The sequence below is a fragment of the Phoca vitulina genome, unplaced genomic scaffold (genome assembly GCF_004348235.1).
Source record: "Phoca vitulina isolate PV1807 unplaced genomic scaffold, GSC_HSeal_1.0 scaffold23, whole genome shotgun sequence".
Classification (NCBI taxonomy): Eukaryota; Metazoa; Chordata; class Mammalia; order Carnivora; family Phocidae; genus Phoca; species Phoca vitulina.
The window spans coordinates 4,863,302-4,889,834 of NW_022589726.1; the positions used below are offsets into that span (position 1 = coordinate 4,863,302).

The 26,533-nt window shown below is 34.1% G+C and overlaps 1 protein-coding gene across 4 annotated transcripts in view; it reads right to left on the reverse strand.

The window, feature by feature from the left end:
- Window positions 1–1,582: 1,582 nt before the first annotated feature.
- CPSF6 (cleavage and polyadenylation specific factor 6) overlaps window positions 1,583–26,533 on the reverse strand; it is a 34,406-nt gene continuing 9,455 nt past the window's right edge. Inside the window, exons 3-11 of one of the 4 annotated variants that reach the window (XM_032420336.1) lie at window positions 26,365–26,468; window positions 22,849–22,994; window positions 21,774–21,947; window positions 21,533–21,643; window positions 20,580–21,084; window positions 18,134–18,249; window positions 17,258–17,411; window positions 13,366–13,561; window positions 1,583–6,584 (exon numbers count right to left, since the gene is read on the reverse strand). In XM_032420336.1, coding sequence (XP_032276227.1) covers window positions 13,372–13,561; window positions 17,258–17,411; window positions 18,134–18,249; window positions 20,580–21,084; window positions 21,533–21,643; window positions 21,774–21,947; window positions 22,849–22,994; window positions 26,365–26,468 — 1,500 coding nt within the window. In that variant the 3' untranslated portion in view covers window positions 1,583–6,584; window positions 13,366–13,371. The remainder of the gene's footprint in view (window positions 6,585–13,365; window positions 13,562–17,257; window positions 17,412–18,133; window positions 18,250–20,579; window positions 21,085–21,532; window positions 21,644–21,773; window positions 21,948–22,848; window positions 22,995–26,364; window positions 26,469–26,533) is intronic. The other 3 variants (XM_032420337.1, XM_032420338.1, XM_032420339.1) reach the window with 3 other exon arrangements.

Consider the following 26,533-nt stretch of genomic DNA (forward strand, 5'->3'; position numbering starts at 1 on the left):
ACTATCTCCATGTTTTCTTCCCAAAATTTCCTGACTCGGGCAATGGTATATCATTACATAAGCTCTAAAAGCCAGCCTTTCTCACCTCATATCCAAACATCCAGTAAGTATTTGCAATTTAGCTTCACAAGTCTTTCACTAAATGAACTTTTCTCCACGTCTATTAACCTATCTCCCTGTAGTCAAAGATTCCTTTAATAGTTTCACTGGTTTACCCTATTCTTTTCCTGATTTAAACTTACAGCCAAAAAGATTCTTGAAATGCTACCAATCGACACTTCACACACTTCAATGATTCCACATCATTCTTGGGGCAATCTTTAAAGTGATTTATAAGCCCTTAGTCTTGGCTTTTGCCTTTTTCGAACTGGCATTCTCCCAATTCCTATCAATACACTCCCTCCTGACACAAAAGCCCTTTTATGCAAAGGTCTCTCACTAGCAGGTACCTCCATTCCCTCTTCAAGTCTTACTCGTTCTTCAGGTCTCAGTGTTAATCATTAAGGAAGTAAACTCTATTTCCTAAAGTTTTCCTATAAAGCTGAATACAGATTTTTGAAAAGTTAAGATCATGTGTGTTTATCCTTTATTGGGCATGGACAACAGCAGCTGACAGGAACTGATATAACATAAAAATCCCAACAGCCCTGTTAGTGAAATATAAATGGGACACAAGATGGAAACAAGAAGCATTGGAAACCATTTCCAGTAATATTTCCTGTTTCATGGTAATGGTTACTGGGTAGATTCTGTCTACCAATCCTTTATAAAAAAAAGTCCATCTTTCACTAAATCAGGCCTTGACTGACTGCTATGGAGTCGTGTGTGGCATCTGGTTAAAAAAATGTTCCTAATAATCTTTCTTTCAAATCTCTCTGCAAGAGTCTCAATTAACTCAATGAAAGGTGGATCAATGAATGCAATCTTCAAAATGTAAACATGTAACAGAGTAACAGGGAAACTAACAAAACTTGAACCACAATTTCAGTGGGTCATGGAAAGGGATCCTAGGAATAACTTATTATTTCATATGATTATTACTGTTTATAGACTTGTTACCTTCACCATACTTTGAAGCCTACAGGTGAGAAATCTTGGGCCTGACTATAATAGCTGGCATACAAATCCTTACTGAAATCACAATTTGTTACCGTTTTAAAAGTACTCTGTTGTTTCTAAGCTAGCAGGTGAAATATTTTTGCTGTAATCTAGAAATATTTTTACTTGATTCAAGCCTACTAAGGTTAATAATCCCCTAAAACTAAACAAATGTTTTCTGAACCTTAGGTTTGAGAATAAAACAGCCTAGAATTGTTTTAGGTTTCTAAAGCCTAATTTTAAGCTCGGTATCATCTGCTTTAAAGACCATCAACATTCAGTGCAGAAAAAAATAACCACTGGCGGGGGCGCCTGGGTGGCTCAGTCGTTAAGCGTCTGCCTTTGGCTCAGGTCATGATCCTGGGGTCCTGGGATCGAGCCCCGCATCAGGCTCCCTGCTCCGTGGGAAGCCTGCTTCTCCCTCTCCCACTCCCCCTGCTTGTGTTCCTGCTCTTGCTGTGTCTCTCTCTGTCAAATAAATAAAAATCTTAAAAAAAAAAAAGGAAAAAGAAAAAATAGCCACTGGCTTAAAGACAAAATACAGACAACAGTCCAATTTCTGTTATACTGTATATTGCCAATAGATATGATTTATTCATACCATACACAATGGTTAAATTATGAACCAAATAAAAAGACAAACTGTAAAGTATTATCAAAACTGTGTTTTATTTTCAATACAAGATAAATACCATGCTTGTTACTAGTGCAGTTTAGGGCCAACAATGGCCATATAGCAAACTGCTGAACAGTCACCTAAATGCTAAAGAAAGAAAAGACAAAGTAAACATTAAACACAAAATTGCAATTACAAACATTTTAATAAAATGGAATGAGCTTTTTAATAGAAGCTAATATGGAAGTCTAGTTCTCATGGACACCAAAATGATGTCTTTTTGATCAAATATCACCTTACCTTTTGCACAGAAATCTTACTGTGAAGTCACCAGAGTCAACAGCTAAAATTTTAAGACTTTCTTTGGCCTTCTGGTATTAGACAAATTATTTACAAACCGTGATTTAGTTAATTCATGGATACTGGTTATATGATACAATTTTTTTGTTAAGGGCTTTCCATTAAAAATTGTAAAACAACTTTGTAAGGCTGTACAAGGCTGTAAACTACTTTGCTAATATACCATGGGATGAAGAGGAAGAGTAAGAATAGACCTTTTTTTTAAGGCTAAAGTCATCAATGTTATAGATGCATTCCTTAGAACACATTATGATTTACCCCAAGGATCCTTTCCCATTAAATACCACCTGAGTACTACAATTTTCAAAGTAAAAAAATAAACATGAATTCACCATTGTATTTTAAAATAATTTAACTTACAGAATGCTGAGAAATGTTATGCAGTAACAGTGTGGCAAAAAGAACACATCTTCAAAATGAAATGTTTTTACTAAATGCAGGATCTGTCCAATTATGAAATTAATGCAAAACATTTACACCCATGGCAGAATTTTAGGATGCTCGCACATGAAAAACTTTCTGTAGTATTTACTATCCACTGATACCATTTCAGGATTTGTGTGACTTCAATTAAATTCTACCTAACATTTTAAGACTCCTATTACAATATGTTAATATATCAGGAAGTCTTTAAAACATTAAAATCTGTCTATACCTAACCAAGTGTTTATATGTCCCATACAAAAACCACAGTAGCTGCATACTCAGAATGAATGCCAACAACCTGAAATTTTAAAGAAACATTGGTTAAAACAAACCTAAATCAATCTAAACTGGACACAATTGCCTGAATATTTGAAAAATTCATATTGCTTCTTTCTAATGCCGAGAAAGAAGAGTATAAGAACTTCCTCCCAGAAGCCTAGACATTTTAACACATTTTCTTTTTCAACTTACAATGAAACTTTAATCCAGAATCTTTTGATTTCTCTAATCAAAAATCTCACATTACAAACATAAGGAATGCTATATGTAAGGCCACATCTTAAGAAATTTATAATTTTTGGTTGAATATTTATTAAAAAATTAGTCTAAGGCTTCTAAGAGTCAAGTTGCTAAAAAAAATGAAATAAATACTCCAGTGTTTAAACTGAAGGTTAATGTAAAAAAACAACACACACACAGAGTAAGAACAGAAAAATAGAATGCTTTGCTACAAAAATCCCACTTAATATATTTTAGCACAAAAATGTCTAATATGTACAATGGATAAGCGTGCATTTAAGTACATACAACTGCAGGAAACATTTACAGACGGCTATGGGATGCAAATGAACTTAATGAATAAAATTTAAAAGGCAGTTATCTGTAAAACAGTAAGACTCTGAATACTGTATTCTCAGTAAAGAATCAGAACATAAACTTCCTCTTAAAATAACAGGCTGAAGCTTAAAACACAAAATTGGAGCCATCTTATAAAATACAGAAAATGCAATGATCATTCAGGTATGAACCAAAATGTTGAGAGCACTCCAACAGAAAGTCTCATAGTAGCATTTCATTGTATAAAACAGTATGTATTTAGGTTATTGGCACATTTAAATACATAAGGGAAAGAGAAAGTCTTTACCCTTCCAACAATTTTCCCCTTTCACTATAAAATGTTATACAACATTCATTAAAATCCCGTGTTTATTTTAAGAACTGACCTTAAACTAGTAAAAAACAAAGCAATATTCTCCACAGGAGAATTAAATGAAAAATAATACCTTAAGCTACAATCCATAAGTTATCTGTGAACTCCAAATTGTAGTTAACTGCTTAAGAATATTCTAGGTAAAGGGGCCATTAAATGGGCTATAAACTATGATCAACAGCCACTGCAACTTACTCCAAATCTTGCTTATGAAAACTGACAAAATAAACACTTCCAAATTTACATTGGAATATCCTGTCCAAAACGTTATGTCCTTTAACTAAAAGCAGCACAATCGATTCAAAGTGTTGCTTCGGAAGCATTACCACTGAGGTGCTGCCTCACTCATTCATAACTACTGGCTGAAAGGAATGTGACCGCATAGCACTAATAAATGCCTATGGTTTAAAGTTAAACTCAAATTTGTTTTCATGTCCACTACAATTATTAGTAAAAAGAAATGAAAAGGTCTCTGAAACTCTCTTTCTCTGTGTTTTTTTGTTTTTGGTGTCTATGTAATGATTTATCTCTTTGGATTGTTTTTACATGTTAAAAAAAAGTTTTCAAATAACATTAGCTCATAAACAACAGAGGGATATGAAGAATAAAACAAGGCTTGCAATTTTCACCTTTACTGCTATACATTCGTGTGTTATCAGGTAGAAGACTGTAAGAATTAATGTTAAACCAAAAAGTTATTTCCTTCTGACAACACTTAAAAATAACGGACTAGCAGCAAACAATTCTAGTACACTCACATTGTCTGCAACAAAAGTTACGTAATGAAATCAGCCATGTAGGGAGAAGAGTGATATAGAATGAGCAATTAAAGGGTTCCACTGATAAAAAAGGAAAAGATAAATGATTTAATTAGTACAAAATTTCCAGTTTCATCTCAAGTTCAAGTGGTTAGATTTTTAGAATTCCATTTTAAAACGGTCAGAGAGTATCTTATTCTCATGGACATTTACTTACCTTTTAAGCTTACTATTAACTAATTTCCCTTGAAATATATTTATGTCCATACTTCTTCACATTAGGGCATTGTAATTAAAATATAAAAAAGCTAAGGAATGACAAAACACCTATACACAAAACAAGAAAACTGATTTTGATACAACTCTCAAAGAATGTTAAAAAGGCAACTGCATTTTCAACAAGATAGAACACTTGAAAAATTTCTGAGAGCAAATGGTTCTTAAAAACACCAGTGATCCCATGCACAAATACTCTAAATCACAAAATGTCTTAAAATAAAACTAGCAATAACATGAATAACTTGAAACAGCTAATTTTGTAAGAACTAGTGTGATAGCGGACAAAATGAAAGAACTGCAGTGCAAATCTCTGGAGGGCTTCTACAAGTTGCACATGACATAATATCCAGGGTACCTAAATACTTTTAAGCATTGCCCTAAAATTTGGGTATATTTTTAAAAAACCAATGTGTATTACCAGATTGCTCAAAAATAATCAGATCTTAAAAACAAATTAACTTGCTTAGAATTCAACTCATTTCTGAAATAGTGATTCCGAATGATCTTCCTATAAAAGTATCTAATCAAGTTGACACTCTGCCTATGCTAATTTTGCAATTAAGAACACATGCTAGCCAAGTGCTTTTAATGTGGGCCTATATGCAAGGCAGATTTGAAAAAATCTTTGATTAAGTAACTCTAGCATGAATCAAAAGGCTGCATGAATACACACAAGATTCCTTAAACTGTGGTGACAGGGTACACCTATAATCACCCATTACACATACAGGAGAATACAACTCAGTATTAGTAAGCATCACGCCCTTCCAAAATCTACAGTAACCAGAAAATAAAACTAATGCTCTCCTTACTCACATTTGTCTGCTGCACGGCTGTATTTACACTGCCTATGGCTTCAAAAATAAACCATAAGCACCATTAATATAAAACAGCAAATAACTGCCGCATCAAATCAGAATTGTCAAAATATTTCTTCAATGCTAGCAGTTTACAATTAAGCGTTTCAGTACATCTGTGTTGTAATTAAGCTGCATTACTGTGGCAAATAACGTCTGGGTTTTTACTAAAATGTTAAAACCACAAAATTTTTTTTGACCCCTAACACATTGACTGGATTGCTATGTCTGTGAAATTTTACAAGTTTACATACCATTCAGCAAAATCACAAGCTAACTAGGTAAAAACAGCTAGAAAAGCAGAATATAGAAATATTAAATATCCATGTAATCACCTATTCTAATATCAAAATCAAGGGCAAGAGACACTTAATTAGTATGTTTAATTCACTGAACGCAAGATTAGATTGATGCATATCCAAAAACGCTATTGCAATGCTTTTTTAAAGGACAGTATAAATGTCATAGTAACATTATCTTTAGATATTGCTGAACACAAGACTTTCCCTGAGGTGTAAACATCAAATAACTTGAACAGCTTTACACATCAGCCCCATTAAACAGTTTATTACAACACTACATCTATTGTAATCAAAGTGGTGCTGTTTACAGACATTATCATATGAACATTTTTAACAAGAACAAACTACTATAAAAACAAGCATTTACTTGACGTTTTTTTCCAATTGCTTGCACATTATAATGGCCAAATGTATATAACCAGTAATAAAGTTGCAAAAGCTATAACTTTTTAAATCACACAGGTTTCCTTCAAATAAAACAGTTAAGCAACATAAAAAATAAAAGTAGAGCTACTGGTTACCATTTATGCAGATTTGCTTTATTCAGATCTATTCCTGTTCATTTTATCCATGAATCCTTACAGGTTCAGTTCAATCACAAGAAGCAAACTGCTGGACAAGCGTCATTTTTCCCCCATGAAGACTGTTTTGTCTTGGAAGGTGTTCCTCTTCCTTCAGCTGTAATGTGTCAAAATTTGTGATGTAGATTTTGCTATTCCCCACAATACACAGAAAAACGCTGGCTTAACTATACATACACAAGTCGTGCATCTACTTCACTGTTACGTATTCTAACACAATAAGCATTAACTGAAACAGTAGCTGCCTTTATGATGGAGAAATGCTCCCAATTTATGTGATGATTAAAACTGAGACATTGATTTCATTCTTCATAGTTATTACTGCCTTATTAATTTAATGACTGGAACAGAAATGAAAATATAGCAGCTGCTGTTTCTGTGATGATGGAAACATTTATAAGTCATTTTCTAAAGTATGCATACTACAAAAATAAATGGAAAAATGCTTGAATGATTTTAATGTAAATATTTTTCATTCACCCACATATCAATTCTAAAGAACTCATTAACAAATGTGAACTGAATATAAAATGCAATAAATTATTTTACAAATTAGTTGTATTTATTTGACAGCATACAGGAACTTCTGCAAATGTTATAAATCAAACTGTTTGTTACAAAATTTATAAATAAAATTTATATATAGCTCAGTATGCACATTTAAATAAATATGACATCCACATACAAATCTTTAGACATAATACAAATTTAAAACATTTACTTTACTTTCACTCTATTCCACCTATACTGAAATAACTAATGTAGTATATAAGCTAACCAAAAACAAGCTAAATAAGAATCTACAATGATAAATTTCATTGAAAACTCACACAAAGAAAAAAAAAAAAAACAGTAAATCTGATAAACTAAAATTTCAAGAATACAAAAATATGCAAACTTCAGGTAGAGGTTCACAAAAGAAACATTCAATTAACTCGCATTTAAGTGATCACTGAAACACCAGATATTTAAAATATAAATTCCAAGAGAGCATTTTAATAAGATGATGTAGGTAAAGGGCACAATATTTAGTGATATTCTCGCCATAAAGTAATTGGAAAACACTTTCTGCTTTATAATTAAGAGTAATTAATATTCTGTCACAACTATAAATGTTATATTTTATGTCCTTTCCTCCCCAAGTAGGCTGTAAGCATCTTAAGAGCATCAATACACATATGCATTCACATTGCCTAGCAGTAAAAACCTAAATTTTACAACTCAAAAAACAAACAAAAAAAAACAAACAAAAAAACCAAAAAACCCAACAACAAAAAGCCAAAAAAACTAAACCAAAACAAAAAAAAACCCCAGATGTTTTAATCCTGGACTTTCTCTTTTAAATAGTTTCTATTTGCCCGTATTTTTCAATGCGATACTTAAGCCATTTCTAATGTTACCTTTTATTGTACCTTTATCTTATGTTGCTGAAGCTTTAGGTGGAATTATTTCATGGAAAAAAATCTAGAAAGGCAGCTTTCACGGGTTTTATTTTTATTCCTTGCAATGTATTTTTAAAAACTGGTCTTAAAGTATTAAAGAAAGATAAGGAATGTGTTCTAACCAGAAAAGATGCACTACTGGGAAATTCATAAATCTTACTGCAAAAGTATGTTATCTTCCTAACCTTTTTGTTGTGATGCGAGAGATCTGGTCATTAAAGAGGGAAAAATTATTTAAAGTCACAGTGAACAAAAAATACCCAATCCTTCCCAAAAAGACATATGGCATACACTGCAACTTATTCATCACTCCAAAGGAGAATTTTACTACTTTTTCTGTAGAGAATCCTGTTTGTGATATTGTAACACACATCTTTTTGCAGGACAAATGCACTTATCTTTTGCTTGATTATACTTCATAGATCTTTACTATTAAGTAGTCTCTCATTTTCACCATACAGACATAAAATCTGGGGGTAGTCTGACAGTTTTTATTTCTCTTTCTAAACACTTTACATTTATCCATTTGGAAATACAAATTTTACAATCTCAAACGGAAGCAAATTTGAAGGCAATACAACCCATTTCCAATAACCCAATCCCATATTATACTCTCAAATTTCTAGGTAGACATCTACATAAACAAAGATATCAAAAAAGCTTAAAAGTGACAAATACATTCAATGCTCATGTTTTCAGAATACCATTTAAGTCAAATATGTTAATGTCAAAGTCACACAATTACTTGTTTTTAGCTATCAGTTATAAAAGGAAGACCTATGTAAACACTTGTTTAAAAACTAAGACAAATGGAATCTACAGCTCTTTAATGAAGCACTAAGTAAAATTTCAATACAGAGAAGCACCTGTATTTTGAGATAATGTAAGATCAAGCCAATACTAACAACTCAAATTATGAGCATTTCTATTAGAAACTTATCTAAGTAAATTTGTTAGCATCCGTATTTCTAAGCTCATGGCCAATTCACCTTTCTAGTAAGATTCAAATATATATTTGATATGGCTCTTTCACATTAATCCTGAATTAAAAGAATTAACTGAATATTGAATTGAAAGAATTCTAACACACTTTTAGAGATGTGCTTCTATTAACTCAGTGAAATAAAATTCACTTTTCTCTTTTCTGAAAATTTCTCCTTACTGAGAGAAATAGGGATGGAGTGGGCAAAAGAAATAGAAGATTCTGAATATAAGTCAACTCTTGTAAATCAAATTTCCTTCTTGTGTTGACTAAAACATAGTACATTAAAATTCTGTTTATTATAGATATTTGCAAAAATTCCCTTACTACCACAACATTTGGTTATTTCCTTCTTTCTACCTGTGGACATAGTACTTACCTTACCTCATTTTAACTAAAGTCTTTCATTACACTATAAAACATATACAAGATAGGAAGTTCATTATAGAAATAAACTTCACCACAGTCAAGGAAAACTCATCTTTGTCCCCCAAATTTCACAAAATGGACATTTCAAAATAAGCTGTTTATGTGATTCAGAATTTCCTGTGAGGATTAAAACACCCTACCACAGAAGACAAATTAGTAAATTTGGATAGCATATATGGCACACTTACCCCTTTTTGGTTATTAGGTTTTCTTTAAAACAATGCTAACTAAATATTCATCCAAAACATTACTTATTCAAAGTGATCTAATTTACAAACTAAAACAATGGTAGTAAATTTCACACTGAGATGAAGGTGAGAGCAAGGTGACTCACATTGGCACTGAATTTTCTTTTAACAGGGAACATTAATCATTTGTAAACAAAACCCATTCTTAAACCACAGTGAGCAAAAAACACGCTATACATCCATTCAAGGGATTACTTCCTACCCTCCTCTGTCACTTCAATTAAGATAGCTGTGTAGTCAGGTTTTACAAATATTAAAAGCAAGGAAACCTGGAGCAAAAGAAGTGAGAACTAGAATATCCAGATGAAGCACAGCAGTTAGGATATATGGGAAAACACAAACACAAGGCTGGATAATATTAGGCAGATCTCAGACCTAAGAGTTGCAGAAATAATTTTTAAATATCACTACCACCAGTATCATTCATTGGAAATTAAGAGAAGTTAATTTTCACATTGGCCTCAAAGTAACACTAAATCTTAAGGAGATGAAATATCTTAGCATATAAAAAAAGAACTTTTATTCTTTTGCCTTTTTTGGTTTTTCCCAAATTAATGAAAAACTATAAACTAAATAAAGAATGCAAACCACCCTAAATCTTGTGCAATAACACAACCTAAGATTATGATATCTATGGTAAGTCTTACAACAAAGTGTAGTTATTTAATCCATATTCAATACAAGATGCTTAAAATTTTTATCAAAGAAATGGACAATGATTTGAAAATACGTAAAACCTCGTATTTCAGGGAGAGAAAAAGCATGAATAAAGAGTATATTAAAAAATAATTTGGATTCATTACTCTTTGTACAGAAAGAAAAACTGAATCATTAACAGAAATTTGCTGTGTGGCATTGTTCCAAACAAGTAGTAAGAGGAATGCAATCTAAAAGAAAGTAACTGTGAAAGTAAAATTATTTCTGTAAGAAGTGTACAATCTTAAAACACTGAACTACTTTTGTTTTGCTCAGAGTGGTCTGAGAATAGAGGCAGAAATTACAGAATATGAAATACAATGTATTTACATACTGAAAATTTACAATACTGATATTCCCATTAAAATATTACCTACTTGAACTTAGATACTGAATGCTTTTAGAAAAATTAATACATATTTTAAATGAGAGAATGCAATTAACATTACCAACAGCTCAAACACAAAAAAATTAAGATGGGACAGACATTAACAGCTTGCCAACATCATTAAGTTTCCAGTTAAATTAAGAATTTGCCCTTTTAGCCATTCATCACTTTAATAATAAATTACATTATTGTTTTATTTATATACACGCTTACTGACATTCACGTTAGCTTCCAAGTTACTTGTATTCCATTTAGTCCATTTAAGATTTACATGAAAGCTCAAAAGGACTCATTTAAAAACTTCTATAAAGGTCAACAGACCCTATTATGATAATAATTAAATGTGCAAATAGTTATTTTGTTTGTTTAAAAGTTTTTCACTTGAATATACTTAATCCTAGCCCCCAACCCTGTAAATTCACATCTACATCCGCAATAAATACTGTTTGGTATAGTAGCAAAGGTACAATATTCCAGGATAACAGAATTTTTTGCCCTAGAAATGCTTATGTAAAATTATGCTTGGATGAAGGCCCATAACAATATTACAACTCAATTCTGATTAATGTACAAACAAAACATGGGAATTTTGGTATGGTACACATCAGTGATTAAGAAAAAATGTCAACAATAGTTTGCAAGTTAGGAATTTATAGTTAATGTCTGAATGTAATGAAACTCAAGCCATGATACAGTTAGGTGTACCCATTACTGGAATGTAATGTTAGTTAATTCAAAGTATTTAAAATTAACAATGGACTTTTCAAGGAGTTTACTTGGCTGACTATGCTAATTTAACTAAAACCAGGAAGAAAACTCATTAACTTTGGGTATAATCTGGTTCAGAAGCCCCTTGATGGGCATATCCAATCTTGGAGATGATTAAAAATGTACGTAAAAATGTACGAAAGTTTTGTTATCATGCCTTCAGTAATTAGAAGCTTGCTGATAAATGGCAAAGTCTAAATAAAAATATAACTTGTAGAACCTGTACCTTACTATAAATGAAATGGTTGATATAGTTATGCATTTCAAGTAATAAGCTGGGCACAATTCACCTTAACCAACTGATGGACCCTGAGAATTTTTTTCATAAGATGGGATTAAGATCTATTCAACCCAAGGGGAAAAAAACTACATCTTTAAAATTTAGTGTTTAGATTTACATGACACAACATTTAATCCTTACATCCAAAAGCAGTATTAATTTCAATAAGCTCAGTTTTAAAGTGAGAGATGTTCTGCTTAATACTAAATGTTTTGAGATTTATATTAAGTTCTATAATACAATACATGGAAAACTATTTTAAAATTAAAGTTTTGATAAATATTTAAGATGCATGTTCGAAATGCTAGGAAAGTATCAAAACTGGCCTTTCACTTAAAATAGCCCATGAAACTGTAAATAATGTAAAAGCTAATGTACCATAAAAATAAGATTTACATGCTTATTTTATAAATAGTATTATTCAAAAAGGATCTCATTTGCTAAAATATTATCTATTATAGTTAAAGAAACTGCTATTCTGTCACAGAATTACATACACTTGATAGTCTTTAATTTTTGCCCATAACAATTTAAATACTAACAATTACCATGACTAAATTTTCAGTGTTTCCCATGATTATGGAAAATAACTGAGTAAAGAGTAGTTACTGATAAGGGGTTTGTTTTAGCCTAATTTAATCTGGATATGCCACCAACATATAAAGAAAAATTATTTGTTTACAGAATAACCTTTGTGTCACATGCACAAGCCTCACAGTGCCCTCCCCCTACTTTTCACATGAATAAATGCTGTTCACAAATATAAAAATAAAATTACACGTGAAAATGAAGTATAAACAGACGACTTCCCGCTTTATGAAAAATGTACACAAGAAATAGTTTTAAAATACAGAAAAAAAGACACAATGATTATGGTTTATGAATGAAACATCAAATAAAATTATTTCAAGGTTATTCTACCTAGGATGCATGATTTGATACAATTTAAAATTCTTAGATATGGAGTACCCTGAACCCATTTTAATTAAGTTTCATATCTTCTTTGCAAATTAAAGGATACGGTTTCTTTTATTTTAAAACAAAAACCAGATGCCAGGAAAAAGTGTCTCTTCTAAAGAATATTTTTTTAAGTACAAAAGGTCTTTCAATGCTGAGAAACCATCCTCCTGTATTATAAGCTATTATAGTGTTAGATTTTCTTTAAAAGTTTTAGGGAGTTAGTTCAAGAAGGGAAACTTTCAATTTGCTTTTAAAAGTCCAAGTACTATATATATATATATATATATATATGCGCACATATATCATATATATATGTATGGATTAACTTCCTCTATTTTATGTTTCAAATTACATGCAAACTATCTGTGCAATTAAGACAATTCCAATTTTTAGATTTTAGAAGTAGACATGAGTCCTCTTGATTGTTTTCTTGCTTTCTTAAGACCATTAACAATCTCAGAGTTTTAACTCAGCAATACAATATTCAAGGATAAAAGGTCAAATTTTTTTTTTACCTGTCATTACTCACCTGTCATTTGTCTCAGATGTTTCCAGAAGATTAAATTCAGAACAAGTAGTTGGACCATTTAAAATGTAGGTATATACTGTATAAACAATAGCCTTGGAGTTATAATTACTGTTAATAACACATATGCTAAATATAACAGGAACAAGGAATACCCACCTTCTTCTAACGATGACGATACTCGCGCTCTCGGTCCCGTTCTCGGTCCCGATCTCGGTCCCGGTCCCGGTGTCTCTCTCGTTCTCTGCTTCTCTCTCTATAATAATCATCATGACGATCTCTACTACGGGATTTATGACGCCGACTCTTTTCTCGTGATCTACTATGGTCCCTCTCTCTTGATCGTTCACGTCTTCTAAAAGGAATTACTGGATTAATGCTCTCCATAAGTGGATAGCAGTGTTTAAAAGTACCCGAGGCAAAAAATTCTTTACAAATCTAGTTTAGACTTAGGATATTCTGAACTTCCAATAATGATTTACCAACTCACCAACAAGCATGAACTAGAAATTCCATTTTTAAAAATATTCACCCCCAAACTAGGAACCAGACACACAGGGGCAATACATCTTATCATCTGTAACATCTAATAGCCTAAAACAGACATGTACTAACTGAAAGAAAAACAGAAAGGTAAAGGAGAAAAAATTTCAAAGGACATGTTGTTTCAAACTAAATGTACAGAAGGTAGTTATTTTAGACATAAAATTCATTAAATTATGAGACTTAAATACATAAAAATTACCACCCATTGGTAATCTAAACCTATATGTAAGGTGATCTAAACCTATATGTAAGTATCAATTTTACATTTATAACTATCCCAAATACGGTAACTATCCCAAATATGATTCATCATGAGTCCTACTCCACTAAGAAACTTTCTTATATATGTTTGCTGCAGGGGTGTGTGGTGGGGAGCTGGGAGGCATGGTGGGAAGCAGAGTTCAAAACTTAGCACTTATGACCACTGAAAATATTGGCATACAATTCACACTGTTATTCAATAAAAAGAAATGTTTCATGAGCTGCCTTCAAAAACAAAACAAGGGCGCCTGGGTGGCTCAGTCGGTTAAGCGTCTGCCTTCGGCTCAGGTCATGATCCCAGGGTCCTGGGATCAAGTGCCACATCGGGCTCCCTGCTCAGTGGGGAGCCTGCTTCTCCCTTTCCCTCTGCCTGCCTCTCCCCCTGCTTGTGTGCACGCTCTCTTTCTCTCTGTCAAATAAACAAATCTTTAAAAACAAAACAAAAAAAAAACAAAAACAAAAGCAGGTAATTTAACCAAAGTATACTGCTTAAAATACTTTTAGAAATTCTGCTAAATTCTTCACAATTCTGGACTTCAAGCTCTATTACAAAGCTGTATCACCAAGACAGCATGGTACTGGCACAAATATAGACACACAGATCAATGGAACAGAATAGAGAACCAAGAAATGGACCCTCAACTCCATGATCAACTAATCTTCGACAAAACAGGAAAGAATATCCAATGGAAAAAAGACAGTCTTCAACAAATGGTGTTGGAAAAACTGGACAGCCACATGCTGAAGAATGAAACTGGACTATTTCCTTTTTTTTTTTTTTTTTTAAGATTTTACTTACTTGAGAGACAGTGATGCATGCACAAGCATGACAGAGAAGAAGAGACAGAGGGAGAAGCAGATACCCTGCTGAGCAGAGCCCAATTCGGGACTTGGTCCCAGGAACCTGAAATCATGACCTGGGCCAAAGGGCAGCCGCTTAATCAACGAGCCACCCAGGCGTCCAGTTTCCTTACACCATACACAAAAATAGACTCAAAATGGATGAAAGACCTAAATGTAAGACAGGAATCCATCAAAATCCTAGGAGAACACAGGCTAGCAACCTATTCGACCTCAGCCGCAGCAACTTGCTAGACATGTCTCCAAAGTTAAGGGAAGCAAGGGCAAAAATGAACTATTGGGACTTCATCCAAATAAAAAGCTTTTGCACAGCAAAGGAAACAGTCTACAAAACCAAAAGACAACCGGCAGAATGGGAGAAGACATTTGCAAATGTCTTATCAGATAAAGGGCTAGTATACAAAATCTATAAAGAACTTACCAAACTCAACACCCAAAGAACAAATAATGCAATCAAGAAGTGGGCAGAAGACATGAACAGACATTTCTCCAAAGAAGACATCCAAATGGCCAACAGACACATGAAAAAGTGCTCAATATCACTCGGCATCAGGGAAATACAAATCAAAACCACTATGAGATACCACCTCACACCAGTCAGAATGACTAAAATTAACAAGTCAGGAAACGACAGATGTTGGCGAGGATGTAGAGAAAGGGGAACCCTCCTACACTATTGGTGGGAATGCGAGCTGGTGCAGCCATTCTGGAAAACAGTATGGAGGTTCCTCAAAAAGTGAAACAAGGCAGAGGATCATAAGGGAAGACAGGAAAAAATGAAACAAGATGAAACCAGAGAGGGAGACAAACCATAAGAGACTTTTAATCATAGGAAACAAACTGAGGGTTGCTGGAGGGGAGTGGAGGAATAGGGTAACTGCATGATGGACATTAAGAAGGGCATGTGATGTAATGAGCACTGGATATTACATAAGACTGATGAATCACAGGCCTGTACCTCTGAAACCAATAATACAATGTATGTTAATTAATTGAATTTAAATTAAAAAATGTTAAAAAAAAGAAAGAAAGAAAGAAAGAAATTCTACTAAATTCTCAAATTCACAATAGGGAAATAACAATTGCCTGTAAGCTGAAGTATCTATTTTGTATTTTTGCACCAGACAGCTAGACTTAGCAAACATTATTAGATGCTAAGCTCCCTGATCAAGGTAGAAGTTCTTATTAGTAGAGCTTAAAAAATTACAAAGAACACTACGTAAGGTATGGTCTTCGGCTACGATAAATTTGTTTGGATACAAAGATCCTTACTTACACTGGGTCAGAAAGGTACTAGAAGTTGGCGACCATGACAAAGACAAGCTCCTTTCCCTTATCTTAATGAAGACTTTAACACCAGATAAAGTACACTGAAGACAGATCTATGAATATCATGTACAGATTAAAAATCTACCTTTCAAAAATATGGAAAATTTCAAGGTTAGCTGCAATGCTAAAAAAAGGAATTACCTAATGAGAAAACTTAAGAATAGATCATTCATTCATTAACTCCTTTGTTCAAAGAAATATTTATTTAGCACCTATTCTGTACCAAACACTGTTTAGTCATTAGAAATACTGCAGTGAACAGGACACGTAAGGCCCCTTCCATCTTCCAACATGTGTTCTAGTGAAAAGAAATGTGCAATAATAATAAGGAAAAGGAGCGCCTGGGTGGCTCAGTTGGTTAAGGGTCCAACTCTTGGTTTCGGCTCAGGTCATGATCTCAGGGTTATGAGAACGAGCCCCATGTCAGGCTCTGAGCTCAGCATAGAGTCTGGCTGGGATTCTTTCCCTCTTCCTCTCCCTCCCCCTCAAATAAATAAAATTAAAAAAAAAATAGATTATGGTAGGTACAATGAATATGGTTAAGTACTATGAAAGAAATAAAAAGAACATGACAGAATAACCTGGGAGAAGACCTCTCCTAAAAGTTAGATAGAGTTGAGCATGAAGAGTAAGAAGCCAGCTATGTGAAGAGCCAGGGAAAAGGGCTCCAAGCAGAAGGAATATCAAGTATAAAAACAGTGAGGTGATTAAGTATTGATGTATCAAGAGGAAGAAAAGAGAGACAACTGTGACTAGAGAATAGTGGGCAAGAGGTGAGGTACACAATGAGGCTGAAAAGACAGGCAGGTATCACACAGTGCCTCAATGTTTACAGTCTTATTCTAAAAGTAACCAGAAACCTTTGAAGGGTTTTAAAAGCAAGCAAATACCTGACATTTGATTCAATGTAAAAAAAGAAAAAAAAAAAATCACTCTAGCTGTTGCATAAACAGTAATAAGTAAAATCAAAGTCCTATTTTAAAGTCCCCAACACAGTATTTTTTCTATTTGTAAAGTAACAGTTTTAAATAGACATGAGACAGGAAAGTTTTACCTTGATCCAGAACCGTAAGACTTGGATTCAATTCCATGAAGGCAATCTTGCAAAGAGCTAATAAGAACTTTGCAACGATCATCAGCAGATACTTTGGATTGTTTAATTAAAGAAATTGCAGTTACCAATGTCTCAATAGCACTCCCATAATCACCTATGAGGGAAAGCAGAGGGACTGAAATCAAATAAATTGTTTCCAAAATACCACCAAACCGCTTGGGGTAAGAGTAATAAAGCATTTTATAAAAGAAGAACACTACAATAACTACAGAAGATATCTTAATTTTTTTAGTGTTTTGCCATTTGGAAAAAGCTCTTATGTGCATGAAATTAGCACAATTTGTTATTATTATAGCTGTGTAAATCAGGTTAATTTGTAAATATGAGAATCAAATTTAAGTCATTAAATGTAAGGACTAAAATTTAAATCTAGGGAGCCTGGGTGGCTCAGTCGTTAAGCATCTGCCTTTGGCTCAGGTCATGATCCCAGGGTCCTGGGATCGAGTCCCACATCGGGCTCCCCGCTCAGCAGGAAGCCTGCTTCTCCCTCTCCCTCTCCCACTCCCCCTGCTTGTGTTCCTGCTCTCACTATCTCTCTCTCTGTCAAACAAATAAATAAACTTTTAAAATAAAATAAAATAAAATAAAATAAAATTTACATCTACACCTAAATATTTAAAATTATGGATCTTTTCATTACTGTGACACATAGCTTCCTTCAATGTCTTTTAAATAAACAAAAGTACAATTTGGGGATATGAATATAAGTACTAAATGCAAATGACCAATCTTCAAGATTGCACATAGTTTTATTTTAGGTCATTCCTAATAACATAAATAAGAAATATTAATACAGGAAGAAATATATATACAAACCAGCACTGGCATCAGACACAGCTCTTGAAATAGCACTGCTTGAGATTGCCCTATTTCTATTCATGATTTCTTCAAACTCAGCTTCACTCAATGGCGTTCTTGCAGTATCCATTTCCCTGTAAAATAAAAATAAACCTTAAATTGTACTCAACAAATTTTCTAAGTTAGTCATAATAGTATAAAACAATTCATATTAGTTGCTTTTGACAAGTGCCTCAGAGCTAGTAGTTATTTTTCCAGAGTGAAGCATACTATTTATCCTACAAAGACAAGTCTAAGCAAAATTCTCTTACACCACTATCTTTCAGCTGAAATAAAGTAGCAACTTAGAAACCCTGCCTTTCTGGAGGCCAGAAATAATGTATTTAGATATCTGCAATATAATATTTTTCAGTCATACAAAAACAGATATAATAAATTGTTCTGATGAATATATATAAGATAATTATATATTATTATATCTTTTATTTATATATATTTTTAAATGTTGGGAACAAAAAGTACAGCCCTACACAAGTAAGGAATCTGGTTACATTTATGTCTGGATCCTCTAGGCACAGGACCCAACTCACAACAGAAGGATAACAAATGTCTGATTAATTAATAGAACTTCAGGCAAGGACAAGATCTTAGACCATCTTGTTTGCCACTGAATCCCCAGAAGAGTATCTGGCAAATATAGTAAGTGTAAACAACTGTTGAAAAAAATGAATTAAGTGCCAAAATTTTCTAAAGCTGCTTCACAACTGTACACTGTGTCAACTATACTTCAATAAAAAAAGAAAAAACTGTACATGTACAGTATAGGAAAAGGAAAATTTTTTGCCATCTGAGTTACTAGTTACTAGATAAGACACTGAGTTGAGGGACACAGTAGCAGTTCATTCCAATGAAATGAGAAAATAGATAATCTAAGCTTTTGCATGCTTTTAAGGTATTACTGTTATTCCCCAAACTTTATAAACATCATGAGCAAATTACAAGTTGTTCAAAATACAGGTATATTTTCAACTAAATGCTGTGACTTGTGCCCATCTTATCCCTCTTAAAAAAAAAAAAAAAAACCCACGTAAGATAATTAGTTTTCTCTAATTTTCAATAAAAAATTAGCCATTAATAACCATCCCCCCATTCATGAAAACCTAATACTGCAGAAATTCTATTATGTAAGGAAAAGGACAGGAAACTCAAATTTTAAATAATCAAACCAAGTCACGTAATCCACTCTCATATACTAAAGGTGAACACTTAATACGAAGTCACTCACTGGAATTAAAGTGAACAGAAGTTATACTGGTTTGGCAGTTCTAACAGTTTTCTAAAGAAAACAGCATTTTTTAAAAAAAGATTTTATTTATTTATTTGAGAGAGAGAACATGAGTGGGGTAGGGGGTGGGGCAGATGGAGAGGGAGAAGCAGACTCCCCGCTGACCAGGGAGCTCAACCTCGGGCTTGAACCCAGAACCCTGAGATCATGACCTGAGCCAAAGGCAGACACTTAACCAACTGAGCCACCCAGGTGCTCCAAAACAGCATTTTTGATAGTCATATAGATGCAACCTCAACAAATGGAAAATGGTCAATGGGCTTTGCTTACAACATCAAATTTATCGCCATGAGCCTGTGCAATTGCATGGAGTTAGGCAGATTCTCAAATCCATTCCTTTAGGACATTATCAGACAAAATGAAATACAAAGTAGTTTAATAGTTATAGTTTAAAAATATAAACTCAGAAGAAATTAAAGCGGGCAAAAGATTATAAACCTAGCTCTCTAAATTATGTTTTGAGTACGGATAGTTTTTAAAGGACTTCGAAAGGGGGTAAGAGATCACTTACTTCAATAGTGATTTCCACCCAGCTCTTCTCCAAGGATCACCATTAATTATTTTAATTTCCACAACTGTGTTTTACAAGCCTTCATCTACCCAAATATATTTGTAAATTATTGAATGCTCCCGTTTTAATTAAAAGTTGATAATTTGCTACTCAGGACTCCTGATCAGCATGAGGTAATCAACAGTACCTTATATAACAAACTAATCTAACTCCTAAAACGAAGAAACTTTAGTGCTCTGTGTATTATCACCAATGGTAAAGGAGATTCATTTTAAAATCTTAAAAGTAGCTTAAGGCCATTTGCTCACTTAAATTATCTTTATTAACCTCTTTTAACTTAAAAAATAATGAAAATGAATCCCCAGGATTTAGTGACTTGCTCTAAATCATGCAGCTTTATTAAGTGGCAGAGGTAGATTATTCCCAACAGTTCTGTATGTCTTTCACCATATGATACTGCCTCTTCTAACAAGAGAAAATATAGAAAATTAAATATCTGGGGGAAAGGTCATAATTAAAAAAAACAAAAACCTTAGTGATGACACTGTGGAGTACCTTTTACCAATCAAATACACCAAGTCTACCGTCATAGATACATACTAACTTACCTTCCAGGAGGCCCATAGTCACCCCTATCATATGGTGGGGGTCGGCCATATGGATCTGTTGGTGGTGGACCCCGGCTATCTGAAGTAGGCATGCCGCTGTTAGTCGGTGGAGGAAAGAAAGCCGGGTTCACATGTGGAGCTGGTGGTGGGGCACCTGGAGGTGGTCCAGGAAGATGCGGAGGAGGAGCAAGTGTAAGGGGTGGCCCAAGAGGGCCAGGTGGGCGAGGTGGAAAGGGGCCTGGAGGTGGAGGTGGTCCCTGTTGTGGAGGTGGCGGACCAGGAGGGGGGCCGTAGCCTGGAACTGGAGGTGGAGGGCCAGGAGGAAGCGGACCCAATGGAGGCTGCCCAAAAGGTTGTCCAGGAAAAAGAACTGGTGGTGGAGGGCGATCTCCTCGATTAGGAGGCCCAGCTAAAGGAGGAGGCAGAACCTGACCAGGAGGTGGAGGACCCGGTGGACCAGGTGGGCCTGGAGGCCCTAAGGGTGGACGTGGTGGAGTCTGTCCAGCTATAGAATAAAGGAGAGAGAGGAGAGAGAGAGAAAAAAAACCACTTCAATAAGGTACTGTAAACTTTATGCCAAGATTATACTTTTAAAGCACAACTCATAGACCAAGATTCTCTTTAAATGAAACTCATATGGTAAATGCTACACTAACAACTACAAAAGTGAAGTATATCTTTACAAATTTAACTAGTTCAATTTATGCTTAAGAAAAATTATTGAAACAAAAAACGTTAATAAAGAAGATTATAATGCTTAGAGATAGTTTCCACCTTTCAGCGTACACACATTTCTTACAGTGAAATCACCCACCTTATATTCTACTCTGATGCCAAGCTAGAAAGTGAAACAAGGAAAAATGGTCTTGAAAGGATTTTTTAAGAGGTAAGAAAATAAGACGGATGTAAATATTCTATATATAAGTCAAGCAAGTTTGGAGAAAAATAAAGACCTTTTAGGCCAAAAATGGGTATTTCCTCTATGCTGTGCCCCATATGCCATGGAATCCTAGTTTCCAGGAACAAAGGCCGAGTTCCTTTAACAAGATGCTTGATCAAATTTCCTGGATTCCAAAAATAGCATAACAAGGAGAGTAAGTCACATTAATAATGCATTACTTGAAAAAGAGAGAAAAGGAAAAGAGGTATTAAGGTAGACACATTTTATCCATGGTAATTTAAGAAAAATTTTACCTGGAAAAGGTGGGGGTGGCCCTCCTGGTCCTGCTGGTCCAGGAAATCTGTCCCCACCGGGAACAGCCCCTGGAAAACGGCCCCGTCCTCTACCACCTTGTGGAAATGCTGCACGTGAACTGCCTCCTGGAGGACCAGCTTTACCTTCCCCAGACATTTGTCCTGATTGTGTAGCTGCAAATATCCAAATACTCATAAATAGCATTTATTAAAATAGTTCTCTGAAATGTAACCACTGCTATTAGAAACAACTCTATTTCAAAGTTCTGTATGCTATAGGCTAACTTGCAGATGCCTTGGGCCTATCCACACTACATGAGGAAGTATTGGCTAGAAAACTTTCACATCTAGTTAAGTTCTTTTGAAGTCTCAAAATATCCAGACTTAAATGTATTTCCAGTGAGTAAATGAGTTACTTTCAAAATACCAGTACTCTACAGCAGCCAAGACTAAAATTCTCCCAACAGAAATCTGAATTTCAGTAAGCATAGATTACTTTAATTTTGTATCATATTCTTCAGTTAAGTCTTAAGTGCTAAAACATTAAATGAAAAACAACCACTTGAATTTCTGTTAATTGCATGATCATCCACCTTATCTCTTTAAGTGATAGCATTCATTAAGCGTGTAATGGCAAATCTTTTCTATTATTCACTTTACCAAGTGGTGGAAGGCCTTGGTGCCAAGCAGAAAATCAACGAGTATTTTCTGGTTACCAGTTGTTTCTCCCCCACCACAACACACATCCACATAACCTTCCTTCAATCTAAGAATTAGAATGTAGTTTCTTCCTTTCTCTAGGATGGGAATGACAGGACAAGAATGGCAGGGCTATAGAACTTGCACACTGTTATATAATACTGGGTCTGAGGCAGGTGGAGAAAAATGGGACTAGGTTTTCAGTACACTGGACCACAGTCACAAACCAGATTTAATTCAAAGGATAGACTTTCTAAAATGGATTCTCCAATGAACTAAATATTAAGATGACTTCTCTAGTGTAATATCTAACAAACACTAGCAACACTGGTTAAAATGCACATCTTTTAATAAAGGCCTCTGAGGGATTGCTTACTTTTCCTGGACTGCATTTCAAATTGACTCAGGAACTGTTTATTGCATGGAGTTACAACAGGATTCTGACCATGAAGTTCTCTTTTAGGCAACAGATCCATTAACTTTTTTGAGGATGCTTCAGATCCAACACCAACAAGGGCAAACCTAAAAGATGTTTAAAGGAGTGAGGGTAGGTGAGGAGAGATTAACAAAGCTACTGTTATTAAAAAGGAAATGGTGTGATTTTACCTTTATCTAAGAAAAATGAAAATATTTCTTAAAACGATACAAGTTCACACTTTCATCTTTAACTTTTTCAAAATAACAACATAGCATACACTTTGCTCATTTAAGGTGTACAATCCAGTGTTTTTTTAGTATATTCAGAGTTTTACAACCATCACCACAAACAATTTTAGAGCATTTTCATCATCTCAAAATGAAACTCCATACTCGTTAGCTGTCACTCCATTTCCTCTCATCCCCCAACCCTCGGAAACCATTAATTCACTTTCTGTCTCTATGAATTTGCCTATTCTGGACATTTCATATATATGAAATTATACGACACGTGATCCTTTGTGATTAGCTTCTTTCACTTAGCATAATGTTTTCAAGGTTTATGCATGCTGTAGCATGTATCATTACTTAATGTCTTCTTATGGCTGAATAGTATTTCATATGGATATAGCACATTTAAAAAAGTATACAACAGTTGGTGGGCATTTGGGTTGTTTCCATTTCTTGGTTATTATGAATAATGCCCTGTGAAAAGATGCCCAACATCACTATCAGGGCAATGTAAATCAAAACCACAATGAGATGCCATTTCATATCCCATAGGATGGCTATAATCAAAAAGATAAAAAGTGCTGATGAGGATGTGGAGAAATTAAAAATTTCATACACTGCTGATAGGAAAGTAAAATGCTGTGGTTACTTTGACAAATCATCTGGCAATTCCTTCAAAAGTTAAATACAGAGTTGACATATAATCCAATAACTCCAATATTGAGTGTACATATGTGTGTATATACATATACATACACACACACACACACACACACATACACACACCTAACAGAACTGAATATGTGCTCATACAAAACTGGTACAAGAATATTCATAGGGGCATTATTCACAACAGCAAAAGTGGAAACAACCCTAATGTCCACCAAATGATGGATGGAATAAAGATGGAGTATATCCATATGGTATTCAGCCATAAAAAGAATTAAATGCTGATACATGCTATAACATGGCTGAATCTTGGAAACATTACGCTAAGTGAAAGAAGTCAGTCACAAAGGACCACATACTGTATGATTCTATTCACATGAAATGTTCAGAATAAGCAAATCCATAAAAATAAACTGTTAAAGGGTATGGGATTTCTTCTGGGGGTGATGAAATGTTCTGGAATTAAAAAGTGATAATAAATATACTAAAAACCATCAAACTGAACATTTTTATTTTTTATTTACTTATCTTTAAAATTATTTTTTATTTATTTATTTGGGAGGGGAGAGAGCATGTGTGCGCACAAGCAGGGGGAGCAGCAGGCAGAGGGAGAAGCAGGTTCCCCACTGAGCAAGGAACCCGATACAGGACTGGATCCTAGGACCCTGGGATCATGACCTGAGCCGAAGGCAGACACTGAACCAACTGAGCCACCCAGGTGTTCCAGACTAAATATTTTCAAAAGGCAAATTTTATGGATGTGAATTATATCTCAATTAAGAAAAATAAATTTGAAATAGAAAAAAAGAAAAAGAGAAAGAAAGAAGAAAAAAATGAGAGAGAAAAAAAGAATGGCTCCAATTTCATATAGTTATAGGATATTCTAGATTATTCTCAGAAGGGCTCTTAGGAACTTAGAACCCTTCTCTTCCTAATGTTCAAAATGGCTCTTTAACTAGATCCCTCATTCTAGTCAACAAACAATTCTGCTGTGTGACTCAAGATTATCTTGGGTCACAACACTTAGAAACAATTTAATGAATTCATTAATTTAACAAGTATTTATTGAACACTATCACCTACATGCCAGACACAATCCAAGGCTAGGGACACAAGAGTGAACAAAATTCTTCCTCTCGTGGAGCTTACAATCTAATGGAGACAAGACCAGTAAGTAAAATATACTATAATAAAGAAACAGAGTGAAAGGAGCAGAAGGTAATTATTTTGCATAGGATGATGAGGAAAGAGAACTCTTTCAAGAGTCCTGAATGAAGTGAAAGAGAGATCCATGTGGATATCTGGGGGAAAAACCAAGAATAAGAAACTACTAGTGTAAAAATCCTACGTAGGAATGTGTTTGAAGAACAGCAGAGATAATGTGGCTGAAACAGCATAAGGAAGGCAAAGAATAGTACGATTTAAGGTCAGACAAGTGGTGGGGAATAGATCACATAGTACCTTCTAGGCCACAGTAAGATTCTGGCTTTTACTCTTAAGTGATAGGGGACCATTAGAAGAAGATCTGAGCAGACAAATATTGATGTCACTTTTTTCCGACGTTTACACTGTGCAGTAACATAAGCTGTACGGGATTTAGGGTGAAAGCAAGAACACCAGGTAGAAGGCTATTACAAAAGTTCAAGTAAGAGATAATAGTAGCTTGGGACCAGGTAACAGAAGTGAAGTTCATAAGAAGTGGTCGGATTCCACATACATTTAGAAAATATTCTTAATGTAAGCTAATACACTGAACATGAAACAAGCATACTAAGGCATATTCCTTATCATTCTGCATCTAGCAATTTATCTTAAAAAAATCCAAAATTTGCACTTGAAGGTTTATATAAAATGAAGCCTGCTGTAACATTATTTATAATAGGGACTGAAACTCAAATAACCAAAAATAAGAATAGTAAAATAAATTACTGTAGCATATAAGGTATGATGGAAAGAATTAAGACATTAGAGAAGATGTGAATTTATGGATAAATGTTTTACTCATGTTATGAAACACGTGAATTATAATCCTGTTCTTTTCGTTTTTTTGCACTAAATATATTATATGAGCACTAGGGGAAAACCTGCAAGTATATTCACACTTAAGAGTGATCATGTATGGATGGCGAGCTTATGGCTTTTTATTTTCCTATTTCTGGGTACCTGTATTTTATAATGTTGCTCTAATAATCCTATCTCGTGTATATAATTTAATAATTAAACAAAACATTCATGTTACATTATTCTCCAGCTGCCCATCTTTCCCCATCACTTAATCACAGGATAATAATGCTTCTTCAAACTGTCTTTTCAATGATCATTTCAACCACAAATGGAGAAAACTCAGGAAAATTAAATAGACCTAATCTGCCCACACTTCCAGCTTCACTAGGTTTTAGTAAGTAAGATCACAGGGTAGACAAAATAAGTGAAATGAAGGGAATCTCTGCCCAAGAACCTTCTGCCAATGTGAATAATAAAGCCTGCATATAGTTAGCATTAAGAATAGTTACTCCCAAAATTACAATCACTAGCTACTAACATATTAGGGGAAAAACGAAATTAAAATTCTTACCCCTTTGACTGGCCATTTGCCCGATTTTCAAAAAATTTTATCTCCAAAATATCATTTACTCCCAAAGAATGAACTGCTTCAGTTAAGTCTTCATCTGTTGTCCACTGCAAGACATTTCCCCCTCATTAGCCATCAAAACATATGCAAGATTTTAACTGTTTCAATTTAA